This window comes from Taudactylus pleione, unplaced genomic scaffold (assembly GCF_031769625.1).
Source record: "Taudactylus pleione unplaced genomic scaffold, aTauple2 ptg000450l, whole genome shotgun sequence".
Lineage (NCBI taxonomy): Eukaryota > Metazoa > Chordata > Amphibia > Anura > Myobatrachidae > Taudactylus > Taudactylus pleione.
Genome location: NW_028284852.1, coordinates 203,214 through 226,958, shown reverse-complemented (window position 1 = coordinate 226,958; position 23,745 = coordinate 203,214). Strand labels below are relative to the sequence as shown.

At 46.3% G+C, this 23,745-nt stretch overlaps 1 protein-coding gene across 1 annotated transcript in view; it reads left to right on the top strand.

Moving 5' to 3' along the window:
• The window catches only part of LOC148505570 (trafficking protein particle complex subunit 9), a 361,954-nt gene that overhangs the window by 177,800 nt on the left and 160,409 nt on the right, over positions 1-23,745 (top strand). The window contains exons 16-17 of the mRNA XM_088448050.1: positions 2,132-2,284; positions 19,612-19,736. Coding sequence (XP_088304176.1) covers positions 2,132-2,284; positions 19,612-19,736 — 278 coding nt within the window. The remainder of the gene's footprint in view (positions 1-2,131; positions 2,285-19,611; positions 19,737-23,745) is intronic.

The window sequence follows — 23,745 nt, the reverse complement described above, 5'->3', positions numbered from 1 at the left end:
CTTGGCCGTCACTATTGGGCCGTCGCTGGCCGTCGCTATTCGGGTCTCGCGGGTGTACGACGGAGCTCCCTCCGTCATGCGCACAAGGGCACCATCGACCCGCTTGCGAGCGCTCAGCGCTCGCGAACGGGTCAGAATCAGGCCCTGAGTGCAGATATGGTGGTAGTGCTCACAGCAGCCAATCACATGTTTGTACTAGGAAATGGATCGAATCTGATTGGTTGGTAAAAGGGAACACCTCCATTTCTCCAGCATTCCCTGTAGAAGAGTTTCTAGGAGTATATGTATATTTCAAATGACTATAAATACAAAGCATTCTGGAAGTAGGTCCTGTATCGGTACAAGATGCATTGGGGTTGATGTAGTGGCATCTAAGTGTCATGTTACAGACTTTGGAGTCTATTTACTAAGTATTGGATGGAGATAATGTACCTAACTCCCATGTCACTGGCTGTGTTTGAAAAATGACTGTTAGGAGCTGGTTGGCTGGCACTTGATCTTCGTCCACTTTATCCCCATGCAAGGCTTAGTAAATAGGCCCATGTTTGAGAAATGACAGTTAAGCTGGGTACACACTAGGCGATTTTTTTAAACGATTTGCCGATATCCGACGGATCGGAATGACAAATCGTTCAAATCGTCCAGTGTGTACACACTATGGCCCACATTCAGAGCCGCTCGTAAGCGGCCGCTCGTTCGTTATGAGCGATGTTCGCTCATCTGCGCATGCGTACGAATTGTAATACGCATGCGCGAACCAGTCAGTGCGGCCGAAAATCGTTTGTTCGCTAAATAGCGAATGCCTGCTATTTTGAGTGACAGGAGGAGGCGTATGTGGGTGGTAACAGGGGAAGGTGCTTTAAAACGGGGAGTGGAATTCAGAACGCAGGCGTGCTTAAAGGTCAAAACGGGCGTTTTAAGGGTGTGTATAATTAATACAGCAGCGTCATTGACCACGTCACTTGGTTGTTTTATAGTCAGAACTGCTCGCATGATTGCGGTAGGAAAAACCAACCACAAGAATAACGAGCAGTTCATACGCTGTTCGATGTCCTCGATTAATCTAATAAATAGCGGACATGACGTATGATGCGAGCGGCCAGGGGGCGTATTTTCAAAATCACGACCGCAAGTTTTGTTCGCTCGTTCAGACCTAGAGACGTGAACAGACCACAAAGAGCGAACGGTTCATTTGAATAGCCACCCCTTTTTACTTAACGAACGACCGCAAATAGCGTCCGGCTCTGAATCAGGGCCTATATGCTCTCCCGTGGGGACATCCGTCGCGTCTTCAGATCTGCCGTACATGCTGTCCAAGCTGAACATCTGACTGACGACCCCATGCGTTTGGATTCGGCAGGGGGGAACAGCAGATTGTGCGGTCATTCACCAGATCGTGAGGTGTGTGTATGGAGCGCACAATGGGTCTCATTCAGACCCGCTCGCAAGCGCCTATGTGCTTGCAAGCGGGTCAGTGTTGAGGCCCTGCGCACGCGCAGCGGCCACACTGGAGAATTTCTCGCGCCGGGACTCACTACAAAAGGGGCGGCTATTGATGGTGATCGACAGCTCGCCCCGTTTTGTAGGTGGGGTGGGGGAGGTGGCTACGCAAACGGAGGCGTTCCCGACGGAACACCTGCCGTTTGGGGGTGGCCCCACTGACATCACTCTTGATGTCAGTGGTCATCTTCCAGCTCTAATAGAGCCGAAAGGTCACTGGGGCTTGTGGTAGGCGAGACCCTACCACAAGGGTCTCGTCGCAAGCCCCGATGGTCGCGATGGTCTTGACCATCGTGACCATCAACCTGGCCGCTCGCTAAAGCTGTGGGTGGTCACCTACAGTCTAGTGAGCGGCCAGGAGGCCGGCTCTGAACGTAGAAGCGGCCGCCCTCATTCAGAGCAAGCGCTCGCATTTTGCGAGCAGCTCTGAATAAGGTCCACTATGTCATTCTGTCACATCTGCTGTCGACCGTCTACACAGGGCGTCTAGTGTCTACCCAGCTTTAAAATCTTTGTGTTTGGTACTTTATCTCTCTCCAAGCTTTGGCACATATCCTCCATTGTGTGTTACTCAGCCTTTGATTGATGAATGTAATACAGAACTAATTCGTCCTCCTTCTGGTTTGTGCAGAGAAACTCTATGGAGACTTCCTGACCTGGGACCTGGAGAAGACTCTCTCCCAGCTGCCCCTGAAACCAGGGAAAACTGCAACTTTCACTGTGTTCATCAAAGTGAAGCTGGACTTCTCCAGCCAGGAAAACCTCCTGCAGGATCTCAACGACGGTAAGAGCTGTGCATTTGCAGAACAATGGTTTATTTTACATGTTTACGGTGTCATTATCGGCACGGACGAGATGTTGAAGGCACTCTCAAAGTTTCTAGGGGCAAGTTCCCTTCATTGCCTGTCTCACTATCTCCGCACTTGCTGCTGAAATCACCCGTTCTTCTCTGAACAGAGTTTAGGCTGGCCTAAGAGCGGTTCGTGGCATTGAAGGACCATGAGTAGCAGTTACGTGGGTATAGAGTGGTGGCTTTGATGGGTCACCCCAGCTGCTGGTCTCCACAGTAGTTACACTGACGTATGTTCGTATAGAAAGGACAATTGACGTGTTGCGGGTGGACATTGTCCAATCTCCGTCCATAGGGACAGGCAGTGTTTCTGCATCACTACAATACGCACCGGCTTTGGAATGCCTATTAGTAATTGTATCCCCTTATTTTATGCCTGATTGACACTAGCTCTTTGCAGTGAGCTGAGATTTCTTGCCCAGCTTTATGCTGAATTGTTTATAATGAATATGATCTCTTATTTCTGACACGTTCCCAGATATAACGTGCAGTTCACGGCACAGTAATGCATTGTATTTTTTATTTTACTTCTGCTTGCTTTACCCGCGTTCATATATCATTAGAGCAGTCATTATAAACGGAGCTTGTTAAAGAAGTTTAATGTGCCTATTGTATAAATCTGACTCCAGGATGATAAAACGACATGAAAATCGTGCTTCCATTTTTTTTTTGCTCTTCAGCACCTTTGTTATAAATTGAGTCCACCGTGAAGCGCCGGCGAGGTTTTCATTCCCAGTGTGTCTGATGTATTGTGGCTGTAAGTGGTGCAGTTGTTGAATCTTATTTTCTGTCTGCAGAGAACTAATATATTTGCTGAATCCTCCAAAAAAAGAAAAGAAAAAAAAGAGTCTCCTTTCGTTACTCGTGTGCTTTGGAGTTCTTTTTTCCTCTGTTGTTTTAGATTGCAATTTTAGCAATTCCGCACCCAGTGATACTGTGCCCGATGCATGGGCGAGAAAACGGGTGACGTGGATAGTGCCAGGGCAGAAAATGGTTATAGAATTGAATTGCTAAATCAGTTTTGCTAATCACTTGTTTCAATTGGCAGTTTAATTCATTCGGTCAGTGCTGTCGATGGTGGCGACTTTCACAGCTCGCCGGTCGTCACCCCGCTACGCCTCCTTTCTTCTCATCCAATGAGAGGAGACAGATTTCTTCTGTGACCATGCCCCAATCCTACTGAGAATCCTCTTACATCACACAGTACAATAGCTTGGCATTTGTTTTTGCGTCAAGGTACAGAGGATTAATGTGATATGTGATTATTGTGATATCTGTGTGCGAATGACTCTGTAAACAGAATTTGGCGCAGAAAAAGGCTACACACTAGACAATATGTCGTCCGATCCGGTGTGTACCGACTATGTCGCTGGCGATGCGCGCTCCTGTGCATCGTCAGCAGCATCGTCTGTAGGACCCGCATACAGGCACGATGGATGATATTGTCAGCGGGGGTCATGCTGCCGAATGCAATATGGCCCCCGGCATTACTCCGTATGCACTTGCCGATGCCGGGTCCTGTTTGTAATGAGAGTGTGCTGGGTACACATCGTTTAGTGTGTACCCAGCATAAGATTAGGTAGTAGGGGGAGGGTTAACCAGTAGGGGGAGGGTTAAGGTTAGGCATTAGGGGGAGGGTTAGGGTTAAGCTCTAGAGTTAGGCACTAGGTAGAGGGTTAGGCAGTAGGGGGAGGTTTAGGCACTAGGTAGAGGGTTAGGCAGTAGGGCGAGAGTTAGGGGTTAGGATTAGGGTTAGGGGCTTTACTCACTGCAGGATGACAGCTGGTAATCATCACTTGACTGCCGGACCCAGAAGGCCCCACCGGAGCCCTACTAACAGGTAAGTGATCAGTGAGTTGTCGCCAGTTCATCAGTGTCAACATGATGAATGTCAACAAAATATACCGAACCCGTAGAGAGAACTCATACCTAGTAGTGATTGGCAAACGTAAGCTTACAGCCTGCACAGAAGTATAGCGTTGCCCTATGTCATCTACATCTCCCTTTGCTAGTCCCTTTAATGTAGAGGTTGCCATATTGGATGCTTGAAGGGATGCCATGGGTTGGTGGTCCAGGACCGTTCCAAATTATTTATGGTAAATGTGATGAGTATAACCAGAGCTGGTGGCTGCCAGTCATAAAATACGTGGACAAACAGTAGTGCTGCCCTGTCCACCACGGTTATGGTATGAAAACAGTTAAATGTTCGACAATGTCTAGACAGGCACCAGATGTTAGACAGGCAATAGGTCGACAGGGACAAAAGTATGACACACAAATGGTCGACACTTTTTTTGTTTAGTTTTCTAACACTAATCGTCACCCTAACCCTCCCTTCTGGTGCGTAACCCTAACCGTCGGGTCAGGTACCTGACACTAACCATCCTTTCTAGTGCCTAACCCTCCAAAAAAAACGGGGGGTAAAAAATGTGTTGACCATTTGTGCGTCAACCATTTTCGTGGCAACATTTTGTCCCTGTCGACCTTTTGCCTGTCTAACATCTGGTGTCGATCTAGACATTGTCGACCTTTTAACTGTCTATAGTCCAGTTACCGTCTACCACCATATAGCTGACCCTAGGGATGACAGGGATGACATAGAAGCACAATTTATTTAATTTTTTATTTTTTTTTCCTGAACTTCTCAATAAGAAACTTTTGGCCTCGGGGTGCCGTGAAAGAAACGCTGACAATCTAGGGCGCCGTGATACAAGAAAGTTTGGGAACCACTGTTTAATGTTTCCTGCAAAGTAGTTACTGTATATGCTGTAACATTGCAGCGCCAAAGCTGGAGCCTCCGGCTGCCTGGGACGCTTCTCCGCAAACTGCATGTTAGTTACGTTCCCTTCTTGGATAACTTTACAATTGTTGGGTTGAAGGTCCTTTTAATGTGATATTTGTCCGGGCTCTGGGAGGTTTGTTTCACAGAGAGAGTCCACAGGTGACGAGGGAAGGGATTGTACAGTACAAAGAGGCCTAAAAGAAAGTCATTTTCCTCCCTAGCTGGGAATGACAGACATGGTAATTAGATCCAATTGTTCTTCTCCCTCTTCCCCCTGTGGTCACAGGGAGTACAACAAAGAATTATCGCGGCTGTGAAATTCCTTTTCTAGTGTTAATGTTGTTGGAGTGTAATTTGTATAGCAGACAACAGGTGGGAAGCTGGCTTTGATCTGTAAAACTTGCCAGCCAGCGTTTGATCCTTTGTATAGGCCAATTTGTACACGCTGTGCCAGGCTTCATTTATTTTGCCGCGCACACGGCCGCCCGTTCACCTGTTGGGTGGCCGGATATCGAACGGAGCGACAGGACGGAATGGCACCGCTCTGCGTGGCTGATGGGGTTAAATGAGCGATGGAAAATAGCGTTTTACACACTTGGGACATTATTCATTTTCTCTGTATTGTCAGTATTTATTTTTCTCCTTAATTATCTTTTAATCTTTAATGTGTGTGGCGTCTTTCTGCAGCCCATTTACAGCGCAGGCCCCTGGTTCCGTCTGCAGCATCGTAATTTGATGCCCCATCCAGAGATAAATTGTATAATGATATGAGCAATATATATAGTAATGCCAGGTAATTGGTATTGTTTTGTGAATAGGAAAATGGTATTATTCTTGGCCAGTCAGGGCTGATGAGAATACACCCTGAGGCCGCCACATAAAAATAGGCCCATCGTCATTATAACAGGATGACCAGTTGGCCGCACAGTTGACCATTAATCATTAGGATTAAAATTGTATTTCTATTTTCCTCTCAAAATTTTGCAATGTATCAAGGCTCGAAGCGAGATAAAGTACCAACCAATCAGCTCCTGTCAGTTTACAGGTGGTGCTTGAAACATGACAGGAGCCGATTGGCTGGTACTTTATCTCTCTCCAAGTCGTGACACCTATCCCCCTCATTCCGGCCCTGAGGCCAGTAATGTTGTTTTCCTTATGTCCAATCTTTATTGGTTTAGCTTACAAATTGGCTGTGTGAGGGCAACAGGTGCATTTAACGAAAAATTCCTGTATTCTTACATTAAATTTGTACCATTCAGCTTTTCATAGTTACATTGTTACTTGAAAGGGTGACCCATCGCTGCCAATCACAAACCTGCTTACATTAGTCTTATGCCGGGTACACACTGGCAGATATATTAGCCGATCAATTGATCGGCCAATATATCTCTTCTGCGTCGGCCAGTGTGTACCAGCGATCTGTCTGGGAACGACGTCCTTCACAGACATATCGTGTCGGCTGTGCTGCCCAGCTGATGCCCAATACACCTGCAGATATACTGGGGCATCGTGCTGTGTGTACCGGATGGTCAGCAGCAGATGCCGCGGGGAGGGTGGCGTGACACGTCGACCGGCCAGTGAGACCCACGGCCAGAAGACAGATTATGGTTCAGTGGGAATCGGTAACACATACCGACAGCGGCAGGTCGGCGGGTCGAAATCCTAACAGGTAATGGTAAGTACCCTAACCCTCCCCTCTACCCCCCCCTAACCCTCCTTTAGGGGTGCCTAAGTCTAACCTCCCCCTTAGTGACTAACACTAACTTCCCCCTAGGGGTGCCTAAACCTAACACCATCCCCTCCTCCCCGCATCCTAAACCTAACCCCCGCGGGGGGGGGGTTCCTAATGCCTAACCCTAACCTTCCCTGGGGGGGTGCCTAATCCTAAGCCCTCCGGGGATTCCTAAACCTAACCCTCTCATCCCTGGACTAAGTGTTATTCTTACTCATCCAAGGACGATTGGGATGGCGGGGGTCGTTCTTCCGGCGCCTGGATTAACATAGGCGTCGGCATTTCGACGCCTATCTTAAGTCCCTTGTCGGGCAGGACGAGTCAGGATTTAGACTGGCAGCATCGCGTCTTCCGGTCTATTAACTACCTCCCGTTCAGTATGTATGAACAACCATCATCTGCAGATATATCTGTTAGGTGAGTACCCAGCATTACAGTAAGCTGTCCTAAGCTAATTGTTGATTTGTTTATGTGTTCATAGTTAAATGAACTCTATAGTGTTTCCATTTATACCTGTGATATGTGGAGGGCACATAATGGTAAAGGGTGTACGCTAGGGAAGCCAATAATAAATAGGAGGGAGACACTGTCCTATATACTCAGCGCCTGCTTGTGCAGTGGTTTCACCTTGTTCCTGCTGAGGAGTATATCTGTCATCTGCGCTGATTCTATATTCTCTACATTTCCTGAATGCTCAACATTCTAATCCCATCTGTTTTATTCCCCTTCTATGCTGTCTCTCTGTGTTATCCGTTTTCTTCTGAGAATCCTCTCCGGCTGCTGCAGTTCTCAGTATTGCATCCTCTGTGCCTTCTAGTCGGCTTCAGGTCGCGGGTTCCATTTAGATATCGCTTGAACGGGATACAATTTTCCCGGCTGTAGTCAGCAGGTGTTCTCTGGGAAGTTATTGACATACGGAAGATGGCTTCCAGCTTTTGTTAACACTGACTCAGTCTCGTTACACGCCTCGCAGCCTGCGGAATGGTATCAGCCACAGGATTGCATTGCTGTGTACGGGGCTAGGTAGAAGGTTTGCACGCTCTCGCTGAAGAAGAAAGAGCTTATAGACATCACAAAATCTAAAAAATTCTGCATATTCGCAATTGTTTTTCTATTTACAGAATTGCCCATGCTAGGGGTGGGCAATAATTGCGGCCCAGACCAGCTGCTGTTGAACTACACAGCCCAGCATGCCTTGCAACAGTTTCAGCATGGCCAAATAGCAAAACTGCGGCAGGGTTTGCTGGCGCTGATTCAGTCTATATAGAATGCGTATGCTCATGAGTGAGCTTTCTCAGTGTTTACGTCTACCTGCCGATCATTTACAGCGTCATATAACTGTGATCACCACTGACGGTTTATTGTCGGGTGCAGCCTGACGGGAAACGTTTTAACTCTTTTTGTATCAGTGTAAAATACCGATCTTGAATTTTACGACTAATTGCAGATCCGAGCCGAATGATCTCGTTTGTGTTACAGCTATAAATCTTCCACATTAAAGCTTTAAATATTAATAACGTAGAATGATGGTAGATTTTTGACCGAGAAGCAATTTATTGGAAGCAATTCTGCTAAGCTAGCACTTCTCCGATTGTGGCGCCCGGGGTAAAACTCCACAGAGACGTCGCGGAGTAAGACGGCGATTGGTTTGATCACTGCTAAATCTGTAAGACGCTACTCACGTCTAATTCTCATCTCTGCTGCCTTTGACAATGACGTCACATCACATATAAACACTAGCGGAGGAATTCAATTCACCGCGCAGCTAATTAACCGCTCAGTGCGGGGAAATGCTATTCGATTAACATTTTTCCCCTCGTGGTAAACCGGGGGTTAACGTGCGCTAACCACGCTGATTCCATGTAGACGGCGTAATCAGTGGGTTTTCCCCATGTGTTAACCATTTGCAGGTGCTTTTTCTCGTGGCCTCCTGAAACCGCGAGGAGAATTTCACCTCTGTGGATTAATACGGTAAACCCCGCTATTTGAATCTCCCGACGTGGGGGTATATTTAAGAACAGGGGTTGTCAAAGCCTTATTTTAGCATGTATTCCAATTGCTGTTTTAATACCTTCTGTCAAGCCAACGAGTGTCGTTGGCCTGGAAATTAGTGTGTCTATCGCAGGTCATTAGGGCGCTGTCCTATCCTGGTTCTCCTCCTACTTATTAAACAGCTCCTTCAGTGTATCCATCCCCCCGCTTCCTCTATCAGCTGTAGTACCCACGGCTGAACGGTATGCAGTCGGGATGCCGACGGTCTAAATGCCGACCGTCGGCATCCGGACTGTCTAATCCCGGCAAGGGTCTAATGACAGGCGTCGGGATTTCAACACCTGTCACTTTTACCTGCGTCGGAAGCCTGACGCCCGGCATTCCGATCGAAGGTAATCCCGGCATGGACAGCCGCGCGGGGGAGGGTTAGGTCAGGGGCCCCCGGGGGGGGGGGACATAGGGTTAGGCACCCCCCTGGGAGGGTTAGTGTTAGGCAAACCCCGGGGGAGGTTAGGGTTAGATACCCCCCCGGGAGACTTATGTTTATGCTGTGTGGAAGAGGGGTTAGGTTTCGGCACTTGGGGGGGAGGTTAGGGTTAGGCACCCCTAAGGGAGGGTTGGGGGGGGGTGTTGGGTTAGTTTATACTTACCTTAGCTGCTGTCGGGCTCTTCACTGGTGCCGGTCTTCCGTCGTCAGGATTCATACAGATTCCGGCTGGACAATGTGCAATCTGCAACACTAATGGGGCGTATCCACTACACGATGAATGAATGATTGAACGATATCCACATAGTTATCGTTCATTATACTGTGCAGTGGATATTGTGCCCACACTGAACGATATGTCATTCAGTGCTGGCACCCTCCCTCATTCCCGAACCTTCACAACCTGGCGATATCGTCAGCTTGGGCAGTATGACAGATGCCGACAACGACCGGCGGGAGTCCGCATCGCTGGACGTTGCCGGCATATCCACTGCACGATAATGCGGACAATGAGCGATAACGGTATCGTTCAATCGTCCATTTATTTTGTGTAGTGGATATGCGCCTTTAGGGGCATATGTGCAATTGTGGGCATGAAAAGTAAAAAATTAAACAGCGGGGCGACAATAAGGCGACTGAAAATGGGACACGGTGATTTCTATATAAATTACTGCTTCTTTTTCTCGCACCTCCAAGCAAGTCTGATTTTTACCAAAATTGTACGTTAGGAAAAATCAGCGGGACCTGCTCTGGGCCCCCCGGCAGCACCCCCCCCCCTGAGGACTAATTAAGCAATTGGAAATTTCCAATTGGCTTAATTATTTTTTAATTACTCCCCTTCCGAAGCAGCGTCTACTGCATCCAGGGTTGGGAAGCTGCTTTTCTGCAGCAGGGGTGAGTAGGTGAGTACGTATATGTGTGTGTGAGAGACCCCCGGAATGTGTGACCGTCCCCTGTGTAAGTGTATACCCCCCTGTAACGGGCAATGGGAGAACTAAATCTTCCAGCACTCCCGGCAGCCCCCTCCCATGTGACGAGATGGAGAGGAGGCCACCGGGAGCCGCCGAGACGTATCCCTTCTTACGCATTGTGGCGATCTTCAGCTCTGAAAACCCTGCAACCACTTTTTTTTTAATTGGATACCGTGGGTATTGGGAGTGTGCATACCCGCGGTAATCCAAAATTAGGCGCAAGGTTTTTTTACCTCGCTAAACCTCGCACCCAATCGAATATGCCCCTTAACATTGTGTGTCAGACTCTTATTCCCCTATAGATTGCGAGCTGGCGAGCAGATCTATCTGATAATTATTCTGTTTATCACCCATTCCAGTTATATTACTCTGCTTCTTTCCAACCATAAAGTACAGCAAAGTATACTGGTGTGCTATATAAAGAAGTGTCAATACAGAGATCGTAAGTATATATGAGTTAGGTGGAGTGGAAAATTAATAAAATGACAGATTTTCTGGCCACTAGGAGGCACTGTTCTACAGGAATATAATGCAGAGTATATACTGTACTGTACAGTGTTCTCCCCAGAAAAAATTGCCAGCTTGGTGGCATGAAGCAGACGCCGGGTGATGAAATGTTGATATTCTAACCTTATATTGATTTTAACTCGAGTTTAACATTTTATATATTAGTTCTTCTCTTCTTCTTAGAGGCCCAGTTTCCTGCAGCTGTTTCGTTACCCAAGTCTGTAAGCTCTGGGCCTGATTCAGAGCCGCTCGTAAGCGGCCGCTCGTTCGTTCCGAGCGATGTTTGCACAACTGCGCATGCGTACGGATCGTAATACGCATGCGCGAACCAGTCAGTGCGGCCGAAAATCGTTTGTTCGCTATATAGCGAATGCCTGCTAATTTGAGTGACAGGAGGAGGCGTATGTGGGTGGTAACAGGGGAAGGTGCTTGAAAACGGGGAGTGGAGATCCGAACGCAGGCGTGCTTAAAGGTCAAAACGGGCGTTTTAAGGGTGTGCATAATTAATACAGCAGCGTCATTGACCACGTCACTGGGTTATTTTATAGTCAGAACTGCTCGCAAGATTGCGGTAGGAAAAACCAACCACAAGAATAGCGAGCAGTTCATACGCTGGTCGATGTACTCGATTAATCTAATAAATAGCGGACATGACGTAGGATGCGAGCGGCCAGGGGGCGTAGTTTTCCCAAAAACGACCGCAAGTTTTGTTTGCTCGTTCAGACCTAGAGGCGTGAACAGACCGCAAAGAGCGAACGGTTCATTTGAATAGCCACCCCTTTTTTCTGAACGAGCGAGCGCAAATAACGTCTGGCTCTGAATCAGGCCCTCTGATCCCTCTAGTGAGCCCAGCATCAGGTTATTAGTGTGCTCTGCTTCATGCTCTTCCTTATACAGATTATAATTTGTTTTAGAGTAGAGAATCCTCTTTCCTATTCAGCTGTGCTTACAGGTATAGTCCGGCCCATAGCAGCTGGTTTTGCTCAGTTTGGATAAGATTCTTTGAGCTCAGTTATTGCACTATTTGTCGGGAATCTAGATGTTTGTAGGACTCAAGTTCAAACCGTTTTGGTGCTTGTTCTAGGGGATGCGGCCGGAATCCCGAAGGTAAGTACTGGGGTTAGGGGGAGGGTTAGCGTTAGGGTTAGGCACTAGAGGGGGGATTAGGGATAGACTCTAAGGAAGGGGGGTTAGATTTAGGGTGCTTGGAGGGGGAGGTTAGGTTTAGGCACTAGGTGGGGGGAGGTTAGATTCAGGCTCCGAGGAGGGGGAGGGTTAGGATACTTACTGACAGGTGCACATGAAGAATCTCACAGGCCTAATTGTGACCGTGGCTCTTTTGTACTAAAAGCTCTTGAAATACAGGATATGATTGGCCTATCTGGAAATCTCGCTTCTAGGTGGTTAATAACTGGGTCTATGTGTTTACAATAGGTATTTGTCTAAAAAAGCAGCAGCAGTCGCATCAGAATCCCTCACATACAGGTCTGACTATTTACCAGCAAGATGAAGAAGGAGATTTGTACAGTGAGCAGCAGGTGGACGTTTATACCCCATAGTGCAGTGTTGTAGCGTCTAAAATCGGGTCTATTCCTGTTTATTAGGCATCTTGTCTTTACCAGGCTTTAGACCAAGGAGGCCGCACATCTGAGAGCATCATAAGTAACGCTACGAAATTGTATGTTCTCATATATTTGCTTTAAACCTCCAGCTGTGATGTCATTTCGCTCAGTGGCCTCTCTTCCAGCGCAGAAGTGACACTCGCCAAGGATTCTCTTATCAATCATCGGGACATTGTGACTTTACATTTACCCTGCGGCTGCGTCTCTCTGCAGTCACCAGGCATATACCGGAGGGCTGATGCCTGAATCATTTATATGACTGAGGGGTCTAGTTACTAAGCAGTGATAGGAGACAAAGTGATAAGAAAGTGATAAGGTGCCAGCCAATCAGCTTCCAACTGTCATCTCACAGGCTGTGTTTGAAAAATGACAGTTAGGAGCTGATTGGCTGGCACCTTATCACTTTTCACTCTGTCTCCTAACGCTGCTTAGTACATAGACCCCTAATTGTGACTGGTGGCATTGTTTGCACCTTGTCGGGTATCGCACAGCCTGGAGTGGTCACAAACGATGCGACCACACCAGGAAAGTGGTTATCGACACTGCAGCAAAGTCATCAGACAGCCTCCTAGGGTCACTGGCCAATTCATAAGTTTAAACTGAGGACGTTCAGTATATTTTGGGTTTCTGTTATATCTTTTAATAGTTGTGCTTCATCTTTGGGCTTCCCAATCATGGCAGCTGCGCGATCAGAGCCTAGGTCACCAGGTTAGAGTTTTTTCAATACTATATTGTTTTTTTTAATTTAATTTATTTATTTTAAGTGTTACACCTTCAGCTTTGCAGTCGGTGATGTTACTCGTTGATAGAAAACTAACAGTAATCTCTTTTTTTTAAAAACAACATATTTAAAATATATAATGAGCTGTTTCAAAGCTGAGATATCTGTCGTTTTCATGACACAGAACACGTATGTCACATCTTATTTGTGAAGGTGCCTGACGCTGGCAGTTCTGGCGTTATTCTAAGCAAGAACTTTCTTTCCAATATCGAGTTGCTATAAGTCTGTACAACACATAGATTTGCTGCGCTCAAGCACATTTCCTTACAATGTAGTATGTGTTAGTTTGTTTTATTGCCAACCAATACATGGCTCTTACAGCTCCCACAAAAACATCTCTCTGCAAGTTCATCAAAACTAAAATTGATCTATAAATTTCTCCTAACCCAGGCCCTGATTCAGAGCTGAACGCTCTGAGCAGAACGCTCGCTCTGAATCAGGGCCGTCCTATTTAAATGTGGAGTCAAGACCATCGCGACCATCGGGCTTGCAACGAGACCCTTGCGGTAGGGTCTCGTTCCCGCAAGCCCAGGAGTGATTTTGGCTCTATCAGAGCCAAAATCACTCCCACTGACATCACTAGTGATGTCAGTGGGGCCGGACTTAGACGGTAGGCATTCCCATGGGAACGCCTCCGTCTGGCAGCCACGCCCCTGGCACGCCCACCAAAGGGGGCGTGCTGTCACTCACCATCGACAGCACGCCCCCTTTGGTGCGAGACCCCGAGCGACGTATTTCTCGCCGCTCGCCTGGTCTCGCGCATGCGCACGACGGAGCTCCCTCCATCGTGCGCATGCGCATTCGCCCACCATCGACCCGCTAGCAATCGACCTTCGCTCGCGAGCGGGTCTGAATGACCCCCCCAGTTTCTTCAAAAACACGATTTTGAGGTGTACTTGAACACAAATCAGCGAGTAACTTACTTTGCTCCTGGTAATGTAAACGTTCTTTTCAAAGTCTTTTGCATTAAATAGTCACCTGGGTTGGGTATGAAATCCCGGCGGCTCGATCGTCAGAGGAGAATCCCGATGAAACAGGTAAGTCCCCTCACCCTATCCTCCCCCCCACCCAACCCTCTCTTAGGGGTGCCTAACCCTGAAACTCCTGGGGTGGTGCCTAACCCTATGTCCCCTCCGGGGGTACTGGCAACACTACAATGTGGCATATTGTAAGCTGGAGGTATAATATGTACTGGTGGCACTCTGTGGTATAATGTGAAATAGGGCGCTACTATGGGGCATAAAATAAACTAGGGCACTATTATTGTACGTAGTGTTCACTCTAGTTCCGGCGGACCTAGAGTAGGGGCACTTCTGTGGGCGTGCCCGAATAGGGGGCATGTTCAATGAAAAGGGGGTGTGCCTCTATGACGCTTCCCCTTTTCGTCACTCTTGGGACCCCCCCTCCCTCTGGGCGACCCCTGGTCGCTGGTCCGCTCCGGTCTGGCTTTCAGGGGAGAGATGGAGTTTCCGGCGCTTGGTGATGACATCATCGCCAAATGCCGGCGCTGCTGCTGCTGCTGGCGGCCACTCGCTCTGAATGTGGGCAGTGCGCAAACATCGGGCTGCTTGCGAGCGGCCCTAAATCAGCTCCAGTGTTCCAAATCCCGGGTCAGACCCAGGATTTCTGGTGGAAAAGGGGTATTAGAGATCCACCAGTCCCAATTTTCACTGTAAAAATTGGGACTCTACCGAAGTGACTGCTTCTATACCAAGATAAGCCATTTCATATTCCTGTGATGAGTTTAACCTTGTTTGTATTGTGTTTTTCTTTTTATTAAAATATTTGTTTAGAAACTTAATTGATGGGGAATTGTTTCTTTCCCGCATGAAGCCCATCACATGACCAATTACATGTAGCTAAACACTAGAGGAAACACCAGGGATACTATACTGAGATGCCACCATTTCTCTATCTGGTACGCCATCTGTAATTGTATACTTATAAGATTGCATGAAGTATTACGCTATATTGCTTTCTTTTTCCTCTGTTGGCTCATATGAACGTGTTTTAAGGTTTTCGGCTATAACAGGACATAAAACCAACCCATCCCGTGGAACTCTATAAGTGGATGTCAGATTAGCCTAAAAACATTTCTTTGTTTGGTACGCGCGCATATATAATTTTCACTTTACTTTGGTCACTAGTATGTACTACACTATCAGGCACATGTGTATAAAAAGAACTGAGTTGGTAGTAGATCAAAATAAAAAATACTTTGCATCTGGGACAAACCATGCTGCAATGCAAGGGATGGAAATGAATTTCATATTTTTGCAGACAAGTTTAATTTAAATATTGGCTGCTTTTGCATGTAGCCCACAAATGCTTAAGCTGGGTACACACTGGGACTATGCTGGCACGATATGTTGTTTCCGGCCAAATCAGAACAACATATCGTCCACATTGTGCAGTGTGCGGGCCCAATCCGCGAGCTCACGCGATCGCAGTCGATATTGTCCGGTCGGCCGTTCTGCACGCCCAACCGGACGATATTGTAGATAATGAAGGATGGAACGAGGGATCGTTCCGTCGTTCGTTATATCGACTAATATGTACCTGCAGTACGATATGTCCCAATTCAGTATGAGAGCCTCAGCGCTCAGTTTGTGACAGCGAGTAGGTATCGTCTCCATAAGCTGATACTTCATCATTTGATATCCTTCTCATCATAACCCTTGAAGCTGAATAAGAATCTGTGACGAATCAAGAGGCCAGATGTTCCTCTATACTCCAATTAACATTGAAGCACCTCTTCTGTGTTTAGAGACCAGTATAATATGCTTAGACTGATATCATGATGCTCGAGAAAACCAGGGTGTACAATAAACTAGGGTGTAAAATAAAAGTCCTACAGAGCGTAAAAAGAACACTTCGATATTTTTGCGTTTTGAGGATACTCTGGACCTGATTCAGAGCCGGACGCAATTAGCGCTCGCTCGTCCAGAAAATAGGGGTGGCTTTTCAATTGAACCGTTCGCTCTTTGCAGTCTGTTCACGCCTCTAGGTCTGAACGAGCGAACAAAACTTGCGGTCGTTTTTTGGAAAAATACGCCCCCTGGCCGCTCGCATCCTACGTCATGTCCACTATTTATTAGATTAATCGAGTACATCGACCAGCGTATGAACTGCTCGCTATTCTTGGGGTTGGTTTTTCCTACCACAATCTTGCGAGCAGTTCTGGCTATAAAATAACCCAGTGACGTGGTCAATGACGCTGCTGTTTTAATCATGCACACCCATAAAACGCCCGTTTTGACCTATGCGTTCGGATCTCCACTCCCCGTTTTCAAGCACCTTCCCCTGTTACCACCCACATACGCCTCTTTCTGTCACTCAAATTTTCAGGCATTCTCTATTTTGCGAGCACATGAATTTCGACCGCACTGACTGGTTCGCGCATGCGTATTACGATCCGTACGCATGCGCAGTTGGGCAAACATCTCTCGGAGCGAATGAGCGGCCGCTTACGAGCGGCTCTGAATCAGGCCCTCTATCTGAAGTCACACTGACAGCGGACTCTCCTGGGGTTCTTCACTCCTGCTGTTACAGTCCCTGGCAGGGACTATTGTTCCTTATTAGGATTTACAATTCAGCTGGATCCGTTTCCAAGCAATTCCTTTATTTTATGGTTCTTGTCATTACACAAGTGAGCGGCTGCAATAAGTCTCTGAACCTTATCTGGTTTTCCATGAAGCCACGGGAGTCATTTTTGTTGCTAAGGAAATGTGGTGTTCCCTGCAAATTAGAAAGGAGGAATATCTGTCATGGCCTGTACTGGGATGAATGGACCTCACCAAGGAGCGTTGTAAATGAGATCCCGTGTGTTTATCGATACTGTATGCGAGCCGTTGAGTTGACACCCTTCCTTTCAGGTTATTTTGAAATAAGCTTTTTCTTGTTGAGGATGGGCCATTCATTCTGTTCATGCTACTTACAAAGTTACCACTTTTGCACAAATCGATACGACTACAACCTACATTGTTTTCTTTTGTTTTTCTTTTAAATTGTTTGTTGAAAAAAATTAATACAACAAATAAATGGGAATGTATAGAGGGAAGAGACAGGAAAATTGAGGGGGGGGGGGGGGGCAAAGTACAGTAAGATGTGTTCATGAAAACTCTTGTCAAATTGTACAGTAATCAAACCCCACATTGTACTTACACTAATGCTATTGTCTTTGTTTTTAATTGCAAGCACCAGCGAGTGACTTTTCATAACACAAATTGCACGCTACCGCAGACATCAAAGCGATCTGGTTTCTTAGGCCTTTAGCAAATCTATAAAAATGACATATTATGTTTCAATAGAAGCCAGGTTATTCACTACTCCCTTCTGTATTTATGTATTACATATCCTGATTGCTTGCTACGCCACAAATGCAAATGGCCACTTATGTAAATCAATGCCCTTTTATTTGTGTAGGATTACATCTTCGTTTCACAACAAGTTTTTCATTATGATAATTTTTTTTCATTGCTCTTCTACTTAATAACAATGCATATATAAAATATGTAATTAAACGAAGAAGAAACAATGGGATATTTTTAATCCAGCGTATCGGCGAGCATCCTCCGCCCGCACAGACTCGTTTATATCTGGCGTATGCTGTTAACATTTTTATCAGTTCCCCGTTTGCAATCTGTGCGTGCCACCGAGACGCTCGCATGCCGTAATCTTGTTCGCAAGGGATCCCTGGTGGCCACTCTGGGAAATAACAGGGTCTGTAGCTCACATGATATATGGTGTCCCGAAGCAATGAGCTGATTTCTTTGGTTAATCACTGTCACATATTCAAGCACTGCTCATGTTTAGCAAATGTCCTCTGAGCACGGACATGTCTTTAGCCAAATGATGAGACCGGTTTTGTTCAGAAAATAAATCTAGTTGCTCAAAGGTTTTACACTTACAGAATATTACAACCTGACCACAGATTCATTTATATTATGCAGTTAAGCAGTGGATATTCCTAGATGTATATTTATTTATATTTATTTTTTAATATCATAATTATCTGAAGTGAGGACAAATAAACTTGTAGATGCTTTCTTAGGCTTCATGATGTCACTCTGTCATTGGGAAACCTGTCAATATACCAGGTGCTGTGGACTATGGAGGCAATATAAATGTTTTTCAGCTATAATGATCTAGATACAAACGCCCCAATCCAATGTTTATGGGAATTCAGCCAATCCATTCACTAGGAGCTGGTGATGTTTTAAAGAGGTGGTTCCCAAACTCTGTCCTCTGGGCACCCTGACAGTCCAGGTTTTAACTATGTCCATGCTTAAGCGCTGATGGTTAAATCAAATTGTCTGAGGTACTGATTAAGCCACCTGTGCTCAAGCATCTATATTACCTTAAAACCAGGACATTAAGGCTGATAATCGCCCGTTTGCGCATACATTTGTGTCAATATGCGCATGCGTGAGTCACTCACTGCGCTCGGGAATTGTGCGCTCGTAGTACACAGACTGGACGCTAATTTGAGTGACAGCGCCGTTTGTGTGTGGTAACAGGGGAAGGTGCTTGTGAACAGGGGAGTGGATGTGCGAACGCAGGTGTGTCTGGGCCTCTAAACGGTGTCTTATGGGTGTGCATAATTAGCAAAGTAGCATCATTGTACACGTCACTTTGTTGTATTTCAGCCAGCACTGATCGCAGTGTTTGCGGTAGGGTTAGGGTCTATCTCAAGGGCTGCGTGCAGCTCCGATGGCTCTCGATGTATCCGATTAATCACACACTTCCTGGCGATGACGTGTGCTAATAAAGAAAGGTGGGCGTCTTTATAATGGCGTGCGTTCACTCTGCCGTCGCTCTCTAAGGCTTAGAGGGCGTCCTTCGACCAGACAGTGCGATTGCGGCATTTGCATACCCGGCCCCTTTTAGCTGCGTGAGAGCGCCGCTTAGCATCCGGGTCTGAATCAGGCCCCAGAGTGTGGGGATTACTGTCTTAAAGGAAAGAAGAATCGATAGGCTACATTCAGGTGGGTATTGGTTCCTTCCACAAAATGGCCGCCTCCACTGTGCTCAGCTCTGTCAGTAATGTCAGGGTTTCTGGTAACTTGATGGTCTGCATTCTTATGGCAATACAGAGTCAGACTCAAAATGGGTGGCATCAAATAAAATAGGGATTAATGATTCTTAGGCTTTCCTTTTCCATTTAGTGTTGGGAGCTGCACAGGTTTTGTTATGATGTCCGGCGTTTTCTTTCTGTGGTCAGCCATTGCTGCCGGCTCGGCTGGCGCTCCGTGTGATCATGAGGCAGTTGGCTTTTGTCTGTGTATTTGTGATCTGGAAACTTCGACTGACACAAAATAAGTTACTTGTATTCTGTGTTTTCTTACCCCTCCGATTATTAAATTTCTGTATACCTCTTTCCCCCAGATGGCATCAGCGTTAGCGGCCTCCCGGTGTCCAGTCCTTTCCGACACGTTGTGAAGCCCAGAGTGGAGTCCAAACCTCTCAACCCGCCAGAAATCAGCAGGAGCAGCGAGTTCAGCCATGTAAAGGTAGGACCTGACTGTATACTACTAGGTGTGTGTGGGTACTCCGAGTGATTATAACCCCACTCCTCCTATGTGGATAGTAAATGTGGTGCACAGTGAATACCCTGATGGTGCCTCATAGTGATTACACCAGCACTGCTCCTATATGGATAGTAAATGTGGTGCATAGTGAATACCCTGATGGTGCCTCATAGTGAATATACCAGCACTGCTCCTATGTGGATAGTAAATGTAATGCATAGTGAATACCCTGATGGTGCCTCATAGTGATTACACCAGCACTGCTCCTATGTGGATAGTAAAGTTGGTGCATAGTGACTACCCTGATGGTGCCTCATAGTGATTACACCAGCATTGCTCCTATGTGGATAGTAAATGTGGTGCATAGTGAATACCCTGATGGTGACTTACAGTGATTATACCAGCACTGCTCCTATGTGGATAGTAAATGTGGTGCATATTGAATACCCTGATGCTGCCTCATAGTGATTATACCAGCACTGCTCCTATGTGGATAGTAAATGTTGTGCATATTGAATACCCTGATGGTGCCTCATAGTGATTACACCAGCACTGCTCCTATGTGGTTAGTAAATGTGGTGCATATTGAATACCCTGATGGCGCCTCATAGTGAATAGACCAGCACTGCTCCTATGTGTATAGTAAATGTGGTGCATAGTGACTACCCTGATGGCGCCTCATAGTGAATAGACCAGCACTGCTGCTATGTGGATAGTAAAGTTGGTGCATAGTGACTACCCTGATGGTGCCTCATAGTGATTATACCAGCACTGCTCCTATATGGATAGTAAATGTGGTGCATAGTGACTACCCTGATGGTGCCTCATAGTGATTACACCAGCACTGCTCCTATGTGGATAGTAAATGTGGTAGATAGTGAATACCCTGGTGGTGCCTCATAGTGATTATACCAGCACTGCTCCTACGTGGATAGTAAATGTGGTGCATAGTGAATACCCTGATGGTGCCTCATAGTGAATATTCCAGCACTGCTCCTATGTGGATAGTAAATGTGGTAGATAGTGAATACCCTGGTGGTGCCTCATAGTGATTATACCAGCACTGCTCCTACGTGGATAGTAAATGTGGTAGATAGTGAATACCCTGGTGATGCCTCAAAGTGATTATACCAGCACTGCTCCTATGTGGATAGTAAATCTGGTGCGTAGTGAATACCCTGATGGTGCCTCATAGTGAATATACCAGTACTGCTCCTATGTGTAAAGTAAATGTGGTGCATAGTGAATATAGCAGCACTGCTCCTATGTGGATAGTAAATGTGGTGCATAGTAACTACCCTGATGGTGCCTCATAGTGATAATACCAGCACTGCTCCTATGTGGATAGTAATTGTGGTGCATAGTGAATAACCTGATGGTGCCTCATAGTGAATATACCAGCACTGCTCCTATGTGGATAGTAAATGTGGTGCATAGTGAATACCCTGATGGTGCCTCATAGTGATAACACCAGCACTGCTCCTATGTGGATAGTAAATGTGGTGCATAGTGAATACCCTGATGCTGCCTCATAGTGATTATACCAGCACTGCTCCTATGTGGATAGTCAATGTGGTGCACAGTGAATACCCTGATGGTGCCTCATAGTGAATATACCAGCACTGCTCCTATGTGGATAGTAAATGTGGTGCATAGTGAATACCCTGATGGTGCCTCACAGTGATTATACCAGCACTGCTCCTATATGGATAGTAAATGTGGTGCATAGTGAATACCCTGATGGTGCCTCATAGTGATTATACCAGCACTGCTCCTATGTGGATAGTCAATGTGGTGCACAGTGAATACCCTGATGGTGCCTCATAGAGAATATACCAGCACTGCTCCTATGTGGATAGTAAATGTTCTGCATAGTGAATACCCTGATGGTGCCTCATAGTGATTATACCAGCATTGCTGCTATGTGGATAGTAAATGTGGTGCACAGTGAATACCCTGATGGTGCCTCATAGTGAATATACCAGCACTGCTCCTATGTGGATAGTAAATGTGGTGCATAGTGAATACCCTGATGGTGCCTCATAGTGATAACACCAGCACTGCTCCTATGTGGATAGTAAATGTGGTGCATAGTGACTACCCTGATGGCGCCTCATAGTGAATAGACCAGCACTGCTCCTATGTGGATAGTAAAGTTGGTGCATAGTGACTACCCTGATGGTGCCTCATAGTGATTACACCAGCACTGCTCCTATGTGGATAGTAAATGTGGTAGATAGTGAATACCCTGGTGGTGCCTCATAGTGATTATACCAGCACTGCTCCTACGTGGATAGTAAATGTGTTGCATAGTGAATACCCTGATGGTGCCTCATAGTGAATATACCAGCACTGCTCGTATGTGGATAGTAAATGTGGTGTGTAGTGAATACCCTGATGGTGCCTCACAGTGAATATACCAGTACTGCTCCTATGTGTATAGTAAATGTGGTGCATAGTGAATATACCAGCACTGCTCCTATGTGGATAGTAAATGTGGTGCATAGTGACTACCCTGATGGTGCCTCATAGTGATAATACCAGCACTGCTCCTATGGGGTTAGTAATTGTGGTGCCTCATAGTGAATAACCTGATGGTGCCTCATAGTGAATATACCAGCACTGCTCCTATGTGGATAGTAAATGTGGTGCATAGTGAATACCCTGATGGTGCCTCATAGTTATTACACCAGCACTGCTCCTATGTGGATAGTAAATGTGGTGCATAGTGAATACCCTGATGGTGCCTCACAGTGATTATACCAGCGCTGCTCCTATGTGGATAGTAAATGTGGTGCCTAGTGAATACGCTGATGGTGCTTCATAGTGATAATACCAGTGCTGCTCCTATGTGGATAGTAAATGTGGTGCATAGTGAATACCCTGATGGTGCCTCACAGTGATTATACCAGCACTGCTCCTATGTGGATAGTAAATGTGGTGCCTAGTGAATACCCTGATGGTGCCTCACAGTGATTATACCAGCATTGCTCCTATGTGGATAGTAAATGTGGTGCCTAGTGAATACCCTGATGGTGCCTCATAGTGATTATACCAGCACTGCTCCTATGTGGATAGTAAATGTGGTGCATAGTGAATACCCTGATGGTGCCTCACAGTGATTATACCAGCATTGCTCCTATGTGGATAGTAAATGTGGTAGATAGTCAATACCCTGGTGGTGCCTCATAGTGATTATACCAGCACTGCTCCTATGTGGATAGTCAATGTGGTGCACAGTGAATACCCTGATGGTGCCTCATAGAGAATATACCAGCACTGCTCCTATGTGGATAGTAAATGTTCTGCATAGTGAATACCCTGATGGTGCCTCATAGTGATTATACCAGCATTGCTGCTATGTGGATAGTAAATGTGGTGCACAGTGAATACCCTGATGGTGCCTCATAGTGAATATACCAGCACTGCTCCTATGTGGATAGTAAATGTGGTGCATAGTGAATACCCTGATGGTGCCTCATAGTGATAACACCAGCACTGCTCCTATGTGGATAGTAAATGTGGTGCATAGTGACTACCCTGATGGCGCCTCATAGTGAATAGACCAGCACTGCTCCTATGTGGATAGTAAAGTTGGTGCATAGTGACTACCCTGATGGTGCCTCATAGTGATTACACCAGCACTGCTCCTATGTGGATAGTAAATGTGGTAGATAGTGAATACCCTCATGGTGCCTCATAGTGATTATACCAGCACTGCTCCTACGTGGATAGTAAATGTGTTGCATAGTGAATACCCTGATGGTGCCTCATAGTGAATATACCAGCACTGCTCGTATGTGGATAGTAAATGTGGTGTGTAGTGAATACCCTGATGGTGCCTCACAGTGAATATACCAGTACTGCTCCTATGTGTATAGTAAATGTGGTGCATAGTGAATATACCAGCACTGCTCCTATGTGGATAGTAAATGTGGTGCATAGTGACTACCCTGATGGTGCCTCATAGTGATAATACCAGCACTGCTCC